At 49.4% G+C, this 15,474-nt stretch overlaps 1 protein-coding gene across 2 annotated transcripts in view; it reads right to left on the reverse strand.

Moving 5' to 3' along the window:
* MAPKAPK5 (mitogen-activated protein kinase-activated protein kinase 5) overlaps positions 1–14,668 on the reverse strand; it is an 18,226-nt gene extending 3,558 nt beyond the window's left edge. For both annotated transcript variants that reach the window (XM_010145577.1, XM_010145578.1), the window contains exons 1-8: positions 14,601–14,668; positions 13,285–13,360; positions 12,034–12,131; positions 10,446–10,554; positions 7,795–7,884; positions 7,108–7,203; positions 5,830–5,910; positions 1,984–2,171 (exon numbers count right to left, since the gene is read on the reverse strand). In XM_010145577.1, the coding sequence (XP_010143879.1) occupies positions 1,984–2,171; positions 5,830–5,910; positions 7,108–7,203; positions 7,795–7,884; positions 10,446–10,554; positions 12,034–12,119 (650 nt within the window). In that variant the 5' untranslated portion in view covers positions 12,120–12,131; positions 13,285–13,360; positions 14,601–14,668. The remainder of the gene's footprint in view (positions 1–1,983; positions 2,172–5,829; positions 5,911–7,107; positions 7,204–7,794; positions 7,885–10,445; positions 10,555–12,033; positions 12,132–13,284; positions 13,361–14,600) is intronic.
* Positions 14,669–15,474: the final 806 nt, after the last annotated feature.

The following is a 15,474-nucleotide window of genomic DNA, read 5'->3' on the forward strand; positions in this document are numbered from 1 at the left end:
CTGAACTCTGTATTCACCTTCTCCCCGGTGGGAAACTATCTTGCAGGTGAGCTGGAAATGATCCAGACCGACACTCTGTGGGAAGGCACACCTAGAGCTCACCCACACAACAGCCTACGCTCGTTCCGAGGACACCGGGCATGGTGCAGCAAGGCAAAGCTGCAGTGGGAAACCCGCTGCGGATTAACTGCTTTCACCACGCAGCTCCTGAGCTTTACCCCCTGCAAAAGCCTCCAGCAACAGACGCTTTGGCAGGCTACAGCACCTCGAAAGAAGAAGGAACTTGATTCTCAGATCTCTGAGAACTCCATGGAATCAAATTTTACAAGAACAAAACCCTAGGAAGAGATTTTGCAGATAAGCTCGTGCTCTCGTGGTAATCATGACTGTTTCACAGGATGTAAAGTTCCACACAGAGTGCTGATGAGTTACCCCAAGAGTCTAAAGGAGAAACAGAAGGACTTGATGAGTCTGTTCTTAGACAATACTCTACATCAGCCTCCTGGCTGCAAAGCAGAATTGTTTAATGCACCAAGAAAGTGGAAATATCTGCAACAAAATGTCAGCAGGATCACAGGCCGCCTCATAAATCTCACTGGCAAGGCCACGCTGCCAAACGTCATACGCTCGGGTTGGACACCGGACACAAGACACATGCGTTCCTTTCCTGTCGGTTTTCAAAGTCTTAACCTTTTATCAAGCACCCCAGAGCATAAAGCTTGAGGGCAAAAAATCAGCTCAATGAGTTTGAAAGGAAGCAGCTGCTTGAATGCTAAATCCGACCTCCAGAAGCCAGACTCCACGTGAAGAGCAGCCTAAGTAAATAAAACGTGAGCTAACCCAGAGTTACCTAACGTCTAAACATACTCCTGCACCAGAGACACAGAGTCAGAGTCCCTGGCTGGAAAGGACAAGCAGGAGGGGGAGTCTGATAACATCAGCGAGAGCATTAAGTGAAGCGAACTGAATCCAAGCCACGCCATTTGTGAGCGGAGTTTCACGGGCATTCTAAGGGACGATGAACCCTGCTGACCGTGCAGCTCCTGAGCAGAGCAACGAGCTGACCTCGGGCGGCAGGTTATTTGGTGAAAGGTTGTGGGCGCCCCTGCGCTGCTATAAACAAGCCCCGACACCCTTTCCAAACTATGTCAAGCCCTTGGAGATTTTGCGGTATGTCAGAGGAGACGGGGACAGTTTAAAATTATTTAATCAAGTGAATTTTTCCTATTCATGTTGCTTTTACCCTTCCAGTTCCTCTGGTGATACAAGCAAAGGCAGTAAGTCCCTCGCACGTTGTAAAATATAAGTGAGGTCAAGACCTAATCAGGGCCGAGTTCTTGCTTTCCAACAGGGGATGGCACCCTTTGAAACACCGCAGCTGAGCGACGGGCATTGCATGAAAAACAGTTTCAACCAGCATCTACAATAAAATTCCAACGCGAGACCTTATCGCCTCGTCTGACACCTCCAGACTGACCGTCACCTCCTTGCCAAGCTTCTCCCTTGACTCCTCATAGACTGTGTATTATGGCACAGGGTTCTAAGAGACAGATCTACCACATCCTCTCACACCCCCTAACTGCTCCCTGATGTTAACAGGGGTTTAAGCATCCCAGGAGAGACGCGCCCGGAGAGCCCTCGCAGGTGTGGCAGCCAGCTCTCTACACTGTCCTGAAGCAAGGTAGGGCATCCGTCCCCCTCACAGGCAAACACACAACGCGCTCTAGCAACGTCAGAGACAGGAGACATCAAAAGTTGAACACAACAACAGTTGGGGACGAAAAAAAACAGAGGGGGAAGAAAAAAATATATATATATTTACCAGATTTCATTTGTGCTGAATGTGACAGAAACTTTTTCAGCTGCAGACAATTCCCCCCGCTTTTGGAAAAATAAGCCCTTAGTGATAACGCACTTTCCAGTGATTTTCCAGTTTCTCAATATAAGCAAAGAGCAATACAACATTTTCCTCCACTGACTCACTTTCGCACAATGTCTTTCGCCATTTCTGAGATCTGGCTCCACTCTTCCTCTGGAAATTCAAAACTTCCTGTCATGATCTTTTTCCGCATGTCCTTTGGAATGGTCCGACTGTGGTGTTTGGAGTAAAACGGAGGGTATCCACACAGCATCACGTAAATAATGACACCCAGGGACCACAAGTCACAGCTCTGAAAGCAAGGAAATGATCACTTTGGGGCGCGATTTGCAGCAAGCAGTGGTGTAGCTATGTTCAAAGTTCCATGTGAGTCCCTACGGAAACAGAAACACAGCTCAGCCTCCTCCGAAAGGCCCATCTGAGGACCTCCAGGGATAAACACGGCACATGTGTAAGCACAAGAGAACTCCATGCTGCCAAGCTGAGCTACTTCCAGCACCCAAAAGCAGCTTGTTCACAAAGTCCTCCTGTAACTGTGCTACGCAGTGGGAAGCTGTATGGAAACAGCCAGCGCGTCCCAGGCATGAGCAAGCTGTGCATTGATTCCACCTCACAGGATACGTGAGTCCTGGTCTCTCAATATCAGAATGGAGAACAGAATACACTCATTTTTTAAAAAAAAAAAAAAAAAAAAAAAAAAAAAAAAAAAAAAAAACAAAAAACAAAACCAACACCAAAGCACCATCATCAAATGAGCTAACAGAGATACTCAGGAGAGGTCTGTCATGAGAAACCCACCGCCTGGAAGCCACGGAGATGAAGAGGTCTCAGAAAGCCAGGCGCAGGATTTCACACTGCCTACGCCACGCTCCCTCCTGCCCTCCCACCCCAGCCTGGAGCTCCCTCCCCTGCTCTTGCACCAGGGCTACTGCTGATGTGACACAGAACAAGTTCTTCCAGGAGGAGGATCCAGCCAAAAAGCAGCTCAGTGAAGCAGCTGAAGGCCAGACCGCGTCCCCGTGTGGATCACTGTGCATTCCCATGACACCGACACTGCTGGGGAAGACGGGAAGAGGACCATAAAGCTTCTGTTGGACCATATCCTGAAGGATGCCGATCTGTTTTCTCCTGGTTATGGCATGGTGCAGGTTAGGGCTGGTAGGAGCTGCTCTGACCCTGGCCATCCCAGTATTTCTTTCATGCCAACACCAGCACTTGCACAGCTAATCATTTATTTTTTCTAGCTTGGTGTCCAGCTCTGTCAGCCCTCCAGGGGACTCCTGAAGGTTTATACCAGCATGAGGATGGACAGGAGCACACAGCCAAGCATAAGCCTGAACTCCAGCCAGATTCAGGTGACCGTGGAAAGACACACGAGGGCAGATTTGGGGAACTGGAGAGGTTCTGCAATTAGTTTACACAGAGAGCTGCCAACTGAAGCAAAAACCTCAGCAGCTCCCTGGCTGCCCCGGACCGTCCATTTCACCACCGACTCCAGGACGGCACCGGCGTTCACAAAGCTGCAGAGATGAACTCAGTAAATAGAGAATCCCCGACTCCAGAACTGTTCTTTGACTCGATCAACACCAGCCCAGGAAGGGGCCCTGAAAGGTGTGACTGTTTCTTCCTGGGGGAATACACTTAGATCAGCTCATACCAATCATTCTACCGAACACTTGGCTTCTGCCTTTTATACAACGTGTGGATGCTGGTAACAGAAGACACTGCCAGCAGTTACCCCACATATGTATGGTTTTCAGGAGTTGTCTGTGCCAATCTCAGATGGCTCTAGAAATCTAAATTTCTATTTAGGTACCTAAATTCTCATCCTTTTTCTACTGACCAGAGATAATTTCTAATTAGATCAATGGGACTTTAGGCATCTAAGTAGGAAACAGGTGTCTAAATTCTTGGTGGGTATGGTTCTCAGATTCTATTTCTCAGGAGTTAAGCCCCTCCAGCCATGACATACACACTCACATTTGATCCAATACACACACAACAAAACCACTGAAGAACCAAAGATGTGGTTTTTCCTCCAATTTAAACATGCACGATAACTCTGCTCATGGTGAAGGTGGATCACAGGCATTTCCCCTCCAGCTCTGGACATGTACCTGGGAGTCTCTCACAGTCTATTTTGGGGAACCAGACGTATGCCAGATGCTGCTTTTGCAGTGAGTCACACTTGGCAAAGGAAGGACGAGGCCGCTTCTTTTGGTGGCCTTTCCAGCCGGTGCCACCGTGGCTGAAAGCAGTTCGGAGCGACTGATCAAACACGGGAACAGAATCACTGTATCCTAACATAAATCCCAGGGAGCTGAACGCGAGCTCACTCTCCACCGTGAGTTCATTCCGTCTGGAATCAGTTTTCAAAGTTCTCCCATGCTGTGCAGGAAGAGGAGCCGTGTTTTGCTCCAGGTGCCATGGCCAGGGCTCTCTGGTTCAGTAAAAGAACTCGTCAGCTGTCAAACTGTTACCAACACAAACAGCGAGCAACCACTTCTCGGTGTCTCTGGAACTGCAGCCCTTGGAGAGGGCAATTATTGGAGAGTAAACCTGCTTCAGCCCACAGAAGTGGAATTCTTGACTCTGCCTTTTGAGACTTTAAAAACTCGCAAAAACCCCCATTCCTTGTGACTGGGATTCACACGAGAGAGGGCAGAGGAAACCCTGTGTTGAAAAAGACTGTTGGCTCCTGTCTGAGAACTCCTTTTATCAGGAGTGTCTGGCTTCCATCACCAATCCCGTTCTCCAGGATGGAGAAGAAATAATCATAACCCTTGAGAAGGTGATTAGGAAACCCCTGGGGACTAAGCCAGTGCCAGTTTTCTCTGCCCATCTTTGCTTTACCTCTCTACAGAAGGCTACTAAAGCATAACACTGTTTATCAAACCGCCCCCTCGAGCACATGGGGGTTAAAGCACCATCCTGGACGCTGGAGTCAGCGTAGATACCTAGCACTGCTGTCAGAAACCAGCTAACTCTATCCGAATTGACACTCGGAAAGAACGCTCAGTGGTGCAAACGCTGCAGGGCTGGCAGGAGGCAGCGATGGTGATACAGAGGAAAGTGTTTTGGAATGACAAAACGCAGCAGACACTTTGTCAGAACTTTGCCAGCCTCTAGCAGGAGCTGTTATTGTCCCTGTCTACTGCTTCCAGCATGCTCCTGGACATTTTGCAGAAGATCCCCACACAAACAAGGCACCACTGCAGCTGCCTGAACAGCGCTTCGCTCTCCCAGAAATCCCGGCTGAACGCAGAGAAGTGGTTTCCTTTGAAGCAGCCTCCCGGGGAGGTGAAAGAGCTTCCCCAGCAGAACAGTTCCACTCTCTCCAAAATCTTGTACTAGCTCCTTTAACAGGGTTTGTATATTTTTCCTTTAATTAGAGGACCGTTAATTAGGCTTGGACCAAGCGTGCATTTCATTATTTGCTCTGTCACAAAGGACGGGGAGCCAGCAGTGCCTTTTAGCGTGTCTCTTCCAAACAGAGCAAGGCAGCTGCCTGCACAGATCGTTATCTCCTCACTGGCCAGCTCGGCTGAACGAAACCTGGTCTGAACCAAATCCATTTAAGGGGAGAAACACCACTGAACACCCGGCCAAGGGAAACACACTCAGAAATACAGCCCCAAAGACACTACGGCTGAAAACACAGCGTACACAAAGCAGCCAGCGGCAGGACATCGCCCTGCTGTCTCCTGCCCATCCTGCTTTTCACTCAGGGCGAGACATTTGGCTGCTCAGATGTATTCCTGTCACAGAGATCAGAACAACTTCATTGCTCCTGGCCATAAGTGTGTCAATTCAGAGCAATTCAGAGCAGCAGTTTCTTGCCTCAGGTGATAAACCACGTCTGTAGACTAATTCTATGGTGGATACATCAGCGGGGAGGGGGGGACGCTGTGCTTTAAAGACAATGTCCTGTGGACCGTTTCATAGCTTACCTTGTTGTAAGTGTAAGGAGTTGGAGAGGTGGGGATAATACCAGATTTTTCTTTCTGATGCCGTCTTTGTGCCTCCAATACCTGTTGCCACGAGAAGAGAAATAAAAAATGATGCACAATACACCTCACCTACAGGCACCACAAGCAGCACTGCCAAAACGCCCGATGCTTTTCCATTCGGTGAACTTCCTCCAGCTCCTGAAGACTCTGCCAAACTCAAACCGTTCTTACTAAGAACAACCTTTCTACAGGGGGAAAATTTCAGCTGCTTTGGATGAAAACTTCAGGTTTGCCCGAATTAAAGCGACTGCTCACTCCTCTCTTGTCCAGAACCTCTAACACCTCGTGCTTTGGAACTAGAACCTAAATGTGTTTGGAGGGTAACCCCAGCTCCAGAGACTGGAGCTCCCTTTCTGCCTCTCCCATGGATAACTTACATCAAATTTAACCCTTGCTGATCTAATCTGGGTTTCCACAAAAATCTCAGTTTAAACATGCTCGGGAAAAGCTTTCTACAGGTTTGGTAGTTCACTTGTTTTATAAACCCTGTCCATAGCGCACATGGCCCCTCGCCAGCAAGCTCCAGTGGAGGACTCAATTTCAGGGCACTCAGCTGTGGCCGCACGGTCCGAGCTCTGCGATTGCTCTTCCCAGTCATTACCGGCTGCCAACGTGCCCAGCACTGCAATTAAATACCTATCTGCAGTTTTCTTTTAATTTTCTTCAGGACTCCAACACAAAGCACAAAGGAGAGCAGCACTACACAGTCCAGCCTGTCTGTAACTATAGATGACGTCTCAATCTGCAGGGACAAGGGGCCGAGCCGGGGTGAACCTCCAGGCACTGCCCTCTCTTTGAGCAATTGCCTTTACAGAACCTTTTTGTTTTGGTGAGGTCCTTTTTCATGTAATCTCGACTGAGGAAGATTGAGCTGGAAGAAAGATTGTGAAGCAGCGACTTTTCCAAACCAACTGCTTTAATGCGGTTAAAATCCTGGAGCAGTCTCGGGGTGAAGTCGTGCCTGGGAGAGCAGGGAGGCACCAGCAATGAATCAGCGCTAAGAACACAGCCTGGGAAATTGGCCTCGTGATTTCCTGCTGTAATGGATAGATCACCGTGGCACTCCACCTTGAGAGGTGGCTGCTATACAACTACTGAGAGGCGCAGCCCATAAACCCTTAATAAGGCAGCAAAGGGTTTCAAAACGACGTGGTTATGGAGGCACAGGCAATAAAGGTCGTGGTTCCCCTTTAGCCGAGAACTGTGGTCGTTGGTTACCTGAGGTGCTACATAATATGGAGTGAACTGCGGTGTCATCAAGTCACCTTGGTCTACTTTGGCGAATCCAAAGTCACACAATTTAACAGGTGCATCCTGAAAGAAGGAGAAGAGGCTTCATTACAAAATCGCATTGTACCAGCTTTTCCAATACACACTTCTTGCCTTGTACTCACCTTTGCCACAGGCACTGTTGTGTTTATACCCTTACCACTCCACAGAGCAGCTAAAAAGTCACAAACTGATGTTTGAAACAATCATTTCTGCTTTCCTGGGTGCTCTGGGTCAAAAGCAGCCCCCCTCTCAGATTTGGAAAGCACTAAGCACATTGTAAGGGGGTCACTGCGTATGCAGGGTGGTTATGAGCAGGAGAAGAAAGAAACAGGCAAGTGCTTGGATACGTCAAAGCACCTACAGTGCACGTTAGAACGTCCTGATGACACCTGGGGAGGAAACATGGCAGAGCCGATCTCCTCGGCATGGCAGGATTCTCTGCTGGGGTGGAGAACCTGACCCACAGCTGCCGGCAGCAGCATGAACAGCCTGCACTCAGGCAGTGCGGAAAAGCCACCAGCTTTTGTCACCAAAGCATGGCATTAATGGCATTTCACAACTATTCTGAAAATCACCAGGGAGCCGTTTTACAGAATTCAGCAGTAAACAAAGAACAGCGAGTCTCCACCTTACCAGAGAGTTATCCTTGAAGAGGAGGTTCTCGGGCTTGAGGTCTCTATGTGCAATGTTTAGAGAGTGGCAATGCTGCAAAGCCAAAGCTATCTGAAAAAGGGCACAACACATCAACTACAGTTACAGGACTCCTCCTTCAGCCTGGACAGTTATTTTAGCTTTAAAAAGGACATTGCCAACACAGCTTAGACCCCAAGCATTTCCACCGCACTGGGGTTAAGATAAGCCCGGCCGTACTGCGCGGCAAAGCAGCGAGTGGGGACTGAAACCCACCCACTCCTTTAGTGTTTCACTCAAAGCAAACAGAGAATAAAAGCTAAGTTGTACAGTTTGACCAACTCAGGACACTATTAGCCCCCCAGAAGTGACACAGATCATGACAGTGTCCTTTCACACGCTGTGCCAGCCCTACAAGGCCACCACACTGGCTTGCACGCTCTCCAGCAACTCTGTTCTGTTTAGCAGCGAGTTCTTGCTTCAGCGTTTCAGTGAACATTTGATTGCGTTTGTTGCTGACTTGAGAGTCGACGTTGCGGCAGTTTTAGTCTGTCATTCCTGACGGTACTGCCTGCGATTTACCCCTTCCGTGGGATATTACACCAAAATGCATCGCTTGAGTCTTTCAAAGCTTCGGACGCTGCTGTGGTTTAGAACCGTGGGAGCAGTCACGACAGCCTGTACGTTTGACAGCGCAGTTCACGTGGAGAAACCCAGCACGTACGCGCTTAAACAGCATTTCTGAAACAAAAGTACAGCAAAGCCACACGACCCTTCTTCAAATCCTACTGGCTTCTGCAGGATCCTACCCAAATGCAGGGCCCTGGGTGAAGCGCTGTGTCCCTCTTAGACTGAAAATTACCATGACGGGAGAACTCCAGTGTTAACTTAGCTCAGAAAAACGTACAAACACATTCCCAGAGAGAAAGAGGTAAAAAAAAAAAACCACCCTTGGTGTAATTTTTACCTATTACTGGGTACAAGGAACTAAGACCGATACTTCAAGACCACACTGAAGAACCACTAGCTGAAAGAATAAGACTTTAACATTGCTGTCAAGCTTCACTTGCATAAATATTAAAGCAAAGAGTTACTTGGGGCACGAATAACCCAAGCGTACACACAGGGAGAAGCCAGTTCCGAGTCTCGTCTTTTGGTATAGTTTTAAATGATTTCCCCAACATGCTAATCCTGGAGAAGCCCAGGAAGGACAGGAAAACACTGTCAAGAATAATTCTGTACTTCCACCTCCTCCCTTTGTTGGATGAAACCAAAAAGGTAACAGCGCAATTAGCATTTCGTTAGAAACAAGTCAAAGCACGAGTCAGAAAAGTCAGAGGAGGTTAGGTGGCCCTCTTTTACCTCGGTACCAGGCATTGTCTCCCCAGCTTAGGGGAAGTGAGTGACGGGGAGATGGAGATATTGTCCCACGGTCACGTCAATTCACAGCCAGTGCTGTAACATCGTCCCAGGCTGTCCCTCCTTTATTCGCTGCAGTGATCGCTGGGGTGGCAGCAGGACATTTACTGACCATTTTCTCCAGCACAGCCTCTCGCCTACAGCCCGCTTAGCTTTGGTTTGGAATGCCAATATAACCCCTGCAAGAAGCAACCAGCGGCAGCTCCAGCCCGTGGCTTCACGCCGCGGTGCCAATTCCTGTGCAAAAGAGCTCAGCCATTTGACAGCAAGATCCTCCTGCCTTGCGGTTCCTTACAGCAACCTGCTGCTCCTCTGCGGTGGCTACCGCAGCATCCAGCCACACCATCTTTTTTTTTTTTCCCGCAGCCCTCCCACTACTCCAGGCTTTCTTGGCTGGGCACCAGCTTGGAAGTGAAAGGGAAGAGGTTCACCCCAGAACCGAGAGGAACTGACACTGGGGTTCCCCACGCTGAATCTCGCAGAGGCCCTTCTGCTGCCTCATCCTGCCTGCTCTAGCAGGACACAAGCTGCTCACACCACGTGCACTGCTAAACACCAAAGAGCCTGATGGACACCAAAACCTCTAGTAATTAATACCAGAGAGGCTATAAAACACAACAGTCAAGAGTCAGTTGCATAGAGAAAAGAAGAGGAAAAACGACATCAGAACAAAGAGCACAGAAAACAGGCACTACAGTGGTACATCCTCTTGTTATCTCCCATGAACGGCAGGATTTCCACAAGACCAAACAGAGAATCCAGCTGGAAAACCACCAGCCCAGGACTTTATCGTCTGCTACCCCACCCAAGAGGGGAGAGAAACACCAAATCTGCGTCACGGCCAAACGGGAACTCAGGAGCCACGTAGGGGCTGGGGAGAGCCTGTGGACTGTTGGAGGTAACGCTTTAGAACAACAGCGAGGGACACAGCGGGAAGATCGTGCAAGAAAAGAGCTCTTTGGTGAAGCATTCTGTGGACCAGGTTAGGAAAACCATCGCTAAGGACAGCAGAGACACCAGGGTCCCAGCCCAGAAGAACTAGCCCACATCTGCAAATTCTTTGCTTCTATGAAAACTTGGGCATCGTCAGGTTATAACAAAGCAGGCAATGACCATCAGATCAGAACTGAGGAGTATTTTAGCTTCCTTTTTCCCCACCCCCCCACCCCAAGAAATTGTTAAATACTTTAGCCATTATCATTCATGGATTTGCTTATACATGGGGGGTAACTTGCCTGCTTTGTTACTTGGCTTGCTTGCTTCTCAGTAAAGTGCCGGTGCTGGCTGATTCTGTGAAATAGCTCTCCCCCTTCCATCATCTCCATTACAATTAGGAGCCGAGCCCTGTTCAAAAGCATTTCATTTTGTTATATTAAAAATAATTAAAAAATGACAGAATTGCTAAGCTAATAATGCATAGTTCACACCGACTGACACGGGCCAAGAGGGGGACACAGACTCGCTTCTCCTACAGCTGTCAGAGCTATTCTGGTTCCGTAACTTTGCCTTGAAGTGTATAAGCTGCGGGACTTCCCGGCTCCCAGCACAATCTGACCCAGGGATTGCCAGCTGGGAATCTACGGTTTGCTCCTCACGCTGGGCTCCCACATCCAGCTGGAACAAGCACCAGGGACACGTCTACGTGGATGAATTCAGACAGGTACATGCGAGCTCCACCCGCGCTCCCCGCCAGCCAGCTTGGACCTGGAAGCTGTTTAGACACCCCAGTGTATAACCCTGCCCTCAAAGAGTAACACAGCAGGTAGAATCTTGCACCAAACAGGCTCAACAGCTTCCAGGCTGGCGCTGGCTGAGAGCAGAGCGCACCCCGGTCTGCGCCCATCCTTGCAGACAGGCCGACCTGCCCGTCTGCCTGCCTCAGCGCTAAAAACGTCCACGGCAACGTAGCAGCAGAAGGTTGAGGAATTACCTTTGACACTTTTGAGTCTGGACACTCTCCTGTACCTCATTATTTTAATTTACAGTTTTATTGCCATAATTATGAAGGACAACGACCAGGAAATGTGGAGATCAGGACTGGTAGATCCTCAAGAAACTAACTCCTGGTTCTTCTCGCCACACAGCAAAATCGGACACATCAGAGACGAACACAGGTCTCAGCTCTTTAACTCTCCCAGCTCTGATTTCTTTTTTCTCAACTAATATCCAATTAGAAGAAAAGTTTTTATCCCAAGCAATATTAATGTATGAAAAATAAGTCTGCTTCACGTTTTGCTGTGTTCATTTGAACCAGGACAATGTGTTGAGAGCTCACGGGGCAGAACCTCGTATTGTTAGAAATGATTCTTTCTTCCTTTTTTTTTTTTATGAAGACTGACACTCCGAGTTTCCCAGGGGCTCACAGGCATCACCATGATGTAAAAGGATCTCACTTAGCATTCTAGGTAGCAAAAGTCGCAGCTCCAATCCTGCTTTGCCAGTGCTTTGAAAGCAGGCGGAGGCTCAAAGGCTACAATTCCACTGGAGCTGCGAAAGCGGCGTCAGAGCAGGGCAGAAGCTAGCTGTCCCTCGCAGACAACGCGGGGACCGCAGCTGAAGCAACGAAAAACCTCACAAATGAGGATGTATTCAAGAGCAGAGGTGAAGGACATGAGTTCATCTAAATATGCAAAGGTCTGGGCATTGGCAGGGGAGAAAGCAAGCGCTGCTTAGTCTGAAGTATAAACCTCTGGAACCCCCTAGAAATACGCGTTTTGGTCATGCTGTGATTTAAAACAAAACAAAAAAAAAAGCAAACGCCACTATACCTTGGCCTAAACATGGAAAGCAAGCTGTGGGATGAATCACCCTATGTAATCTTACCTTGGGCTGGATTCATGTGGGAACTGCACACTGTTAGCATAAACTTCAATAATTTGAACAATATTTGGATGTGTTGCACACATCATGTGCAGACGTACCTTGAAGAGAAGGGAAGAAGCGTTACTGTACACAGCGACATGCTCTTGGCCCCTCCTGCTCCTCCCTCTGCCCCCAAGACTATGGCGCACACGAGCCCGGCCGCTGCCAGCTGTGCTCAGCGCCAGTCACACCCAGTTCAGAACCATCCCAAACGTGAGAAATACCTACAAGTGTTTAAGCGAGTGACCGACCGCGTCACAGGGCTTAAACTGAGCAAGGCAAGAAGATCACGCATCACCGACCTGTTTGCTACAGAGCAGGGAATCAAACCCAGCAGAGTTCCAGGGAAATCTTTGATTTCTTTGGGGTTTGAAAATAAATTTAAAGCTAGAAGTAGCAATAGAGATACAACTGAAACTGAAAATTCACTAATAAAGCCTGAAATTCCATCATCTGGCTTCTTTCATGCCCGAGGACCTGGCACTCACATGTGACACCTCATCTCCTGGTCAAACTTTCTGACACGGGAACCTGAGGGATTTACCCCGGTTTAAACCCTCCTGGACTGCTAGATCAAGCCGAGGCTTGAGGCTCTTCGTAAAAGATTATTCTTCCCTCGGAATTTTCAATGGGAATTTAAATAATAAATGGAAGGTAAGAAGAAATGGAAGTTGCCTAAACCTTGAGGACAATTCTACTTCTTCCACTTCCGTGACAGCTTGACCGGCTGCCCATCGTTTTCCACAGACGGAGTTGAGGACCTTGGCAAGCTCTTGCCAGCCGCAGTAAACCACGAGCGGGATCAGAGAGCTCACTCAGTTCCTCGCACACAAACGGGTACGTGTGGAGGGCAGCGTGAAGCGTTCTTGGCGTTTGTTAGAGTAGGGACATCCTAAGAGCGAGGTGTACGGAAACAAAATCCATTCTAAACTACTTGTGCTCCATCACGTGGGATGCAGGGAGAACCCCGCGCAGCTCCAGAAATCACCGCTGTGCACAGCCAGCGCACTCAGCGGCGGGAAGACCCTCCACCACCACCACCTCACCCTGGAGGACCTGAGCACAGCACGGCCTGAGGATCAGCCCAGGGGATCCTGCAGAACGCCTGGGATTGGGGTTGTGGGGTTTGGGTTTTTAAGGCATTACAACAATTCACCAAAAGGGTGAGACCCTGTGGCGTGCGAAGGCAGATGGTAGAAACAGGAACCGTACCTCATTTCTAGCTTTTGGACGATCCAGAAGAATTTTCAGTGCAAAGCGTTCTTGAGAGGATTTTTTCACGCAGACTCTGGTATTACAGCAATAAAATTATGTGGTCAGCAAGAATGTTAACGAGACACTTCAAGCAATTGATCTGTAGTTATGAGTTTGCTCTCCACGTGGGTAGGGACAGGAATGACCCCAAACTGGAATATACAGGGCACCCGGCTCGAAAGCCTCCGCTTTCAGCCTTCCACCACAACCCAACACGTTATGTAGAACCTCCTCACACAACGGTGTCTTTTCAGCAACGCAGAAGAAGTGCTTCAGAGCAACGGCAGACAAGCAGAAGACACGCTATACCCCAGCTGAAGAGAGCCTGGGGATGAAAAAACCCCAACCACACAGCGGCAGCCTGAATATCGCCAAGGGAGGGTGGAGCCTGCCAGAAATCAAGGGTTTCTGAATGGAAATCCTGGTTTTGGCCAGGCCACCGGCTGCGCCACGCATGTCTTCTCTCTCTTTCCCCCATTTAACACGAACAATCGAACTGCGTCAGAGGGACGGGCCCCCAAATTAACAGGCAGCTCCAAGAAGGAAGCACAAAGGGGTATTTTCATAAAGATCAGAGGCAACGCGGCAGCACACAATGGATGAGGAGAAACCCACTGCCTGGACAGGAAGACAAATGGTGGCGAAAGACAATCACCCCGTCAAGCGCCTGGAAAGAGGGAGGCGCAGAGGCGCGTGTTGCAGCGCTCGTGCACAAACTGCCGCTCCCTAAAGGGAGAGCTTTGCTGTACAGCGAGCGCCCAGCTCCTGCGGGGGTTAGAAACTCAGGACAGGCGAGGCAGGTTGGAGATGCAGAGCTCACGGCACTCTCCGCTTCGGCCTCACGTGATGCCCTGAAAAAAAACAGCTGGTAAAAATAGCTAAGGGGCACGCGGTGCTGATGCCCCAAGCCGTGACACCGCAGACGGAGCTGCAACCTTTGCACCACGCTGGTATCGAAAGGACAAAGGTGTTCGAGCAGGATGTTCTGCCGCCACCATTTCACGAGCGACCCTCGCTCCCACTTTGCTTCGGGAAGGTGACGGCGGGACGGGACAAGGAGTTCTTAGTCCAAACACGCCCCGTAAACGACAATTCCTCACACGTCAGCTGCAATCCACGTGGAGTAAAGACATTTATTTGTTTACAAGGAGAACGTTCCCTGTATCCCATTGCCCTGCTGTTAGCACACTCAAAACTCAGACTCGTTTCCCCGCAGCTAACGGAACGAGCTGATTTTTACGTAATCATACAAATCCGCAGGGGTATTGTCTTACCTAACAGGACCACTGATCCCAGCTCCCAGCTTCTGAGTCCAGTTAATGTTGTACTCCTCTAAAATGGAGGTTTCCTAGTCAAGAAGGAGCAGGGGGAGGGGAAAGAGAGTGGAAAAAAAAAAAAAATTACTACATCCCTTCAAAAAACCAAAATCCAGCTCAGCAGGGCTGACTTGCAAGATACCAGGGCAAAGCAAGAGCCTGCCTTGGCGGTTTGCTTCACCTAGGAAAAACTGAACAGACACACAAACGCTCACAGAACAACATTCCTCAGTTTGAGACCACGTCTGTGCAGCTGAGACCGCTCACCCTGGCATTTGGAGAAGGATTATTGAGAACAGCTCACCAGAGGTTGCGCCGTTAACCCGGCAAGTGTCTCAAGGGCACTTCTTAAACCCAGCCTCCAATAAACGATCGATCACCACCGAACACAAGGGCCCAGCCTGAGCATCACTCTGCGTGATTTGGTCATATGGTACCACGGAAAACGATCTGGGGGGGTTGCAAACACTTGGAGTCATTCAGCTGTAAACTCAATCCTCCGTGCCCGGTTTTAGCTCATCCGGTAACGAACCAGGTTCACAGCTATAACTCTTCTGGCCAAATCCATCTAAAGAGGGTTTGGTTTTGCTGTGACACAGCTCGGGTGCTTAAACACGTCACAGGGCGGGATGCAAACGCAGCTCCAGCACGCAGCACTCGGACCAACACCGCTGCCACGTGCTGTCACACAGACGGTGACCGCAGAGCGGAGCCGAGCACTGGGAACGGGGCGTGCGAGCTCACCTGGCCGAGTAACCTGCACGAGCAGCCCGCCTTTGCTCTTCTACCAACGGTGCTACCTACGTCAGGCACCCTTCACACAGCCGTCTTT

The sequence above is a fragment of the Buceros rhinoceros genome, unplaced genomic scaffold (genome assembly GCF_000710305.1).
Source record: "Buceros rhinoceros silvestris isolate BGI_N320 unplaced genomic scaffold, ASM71030v1 scaffold40461, whole genome shotgun sequence".
NCBI classification, from domain to species: Eukaryota; Metazoa; Chordata; class Aves; order Bucerotiformes; family Bucerotidae; genus Buceros; species Buceros rhinoceros.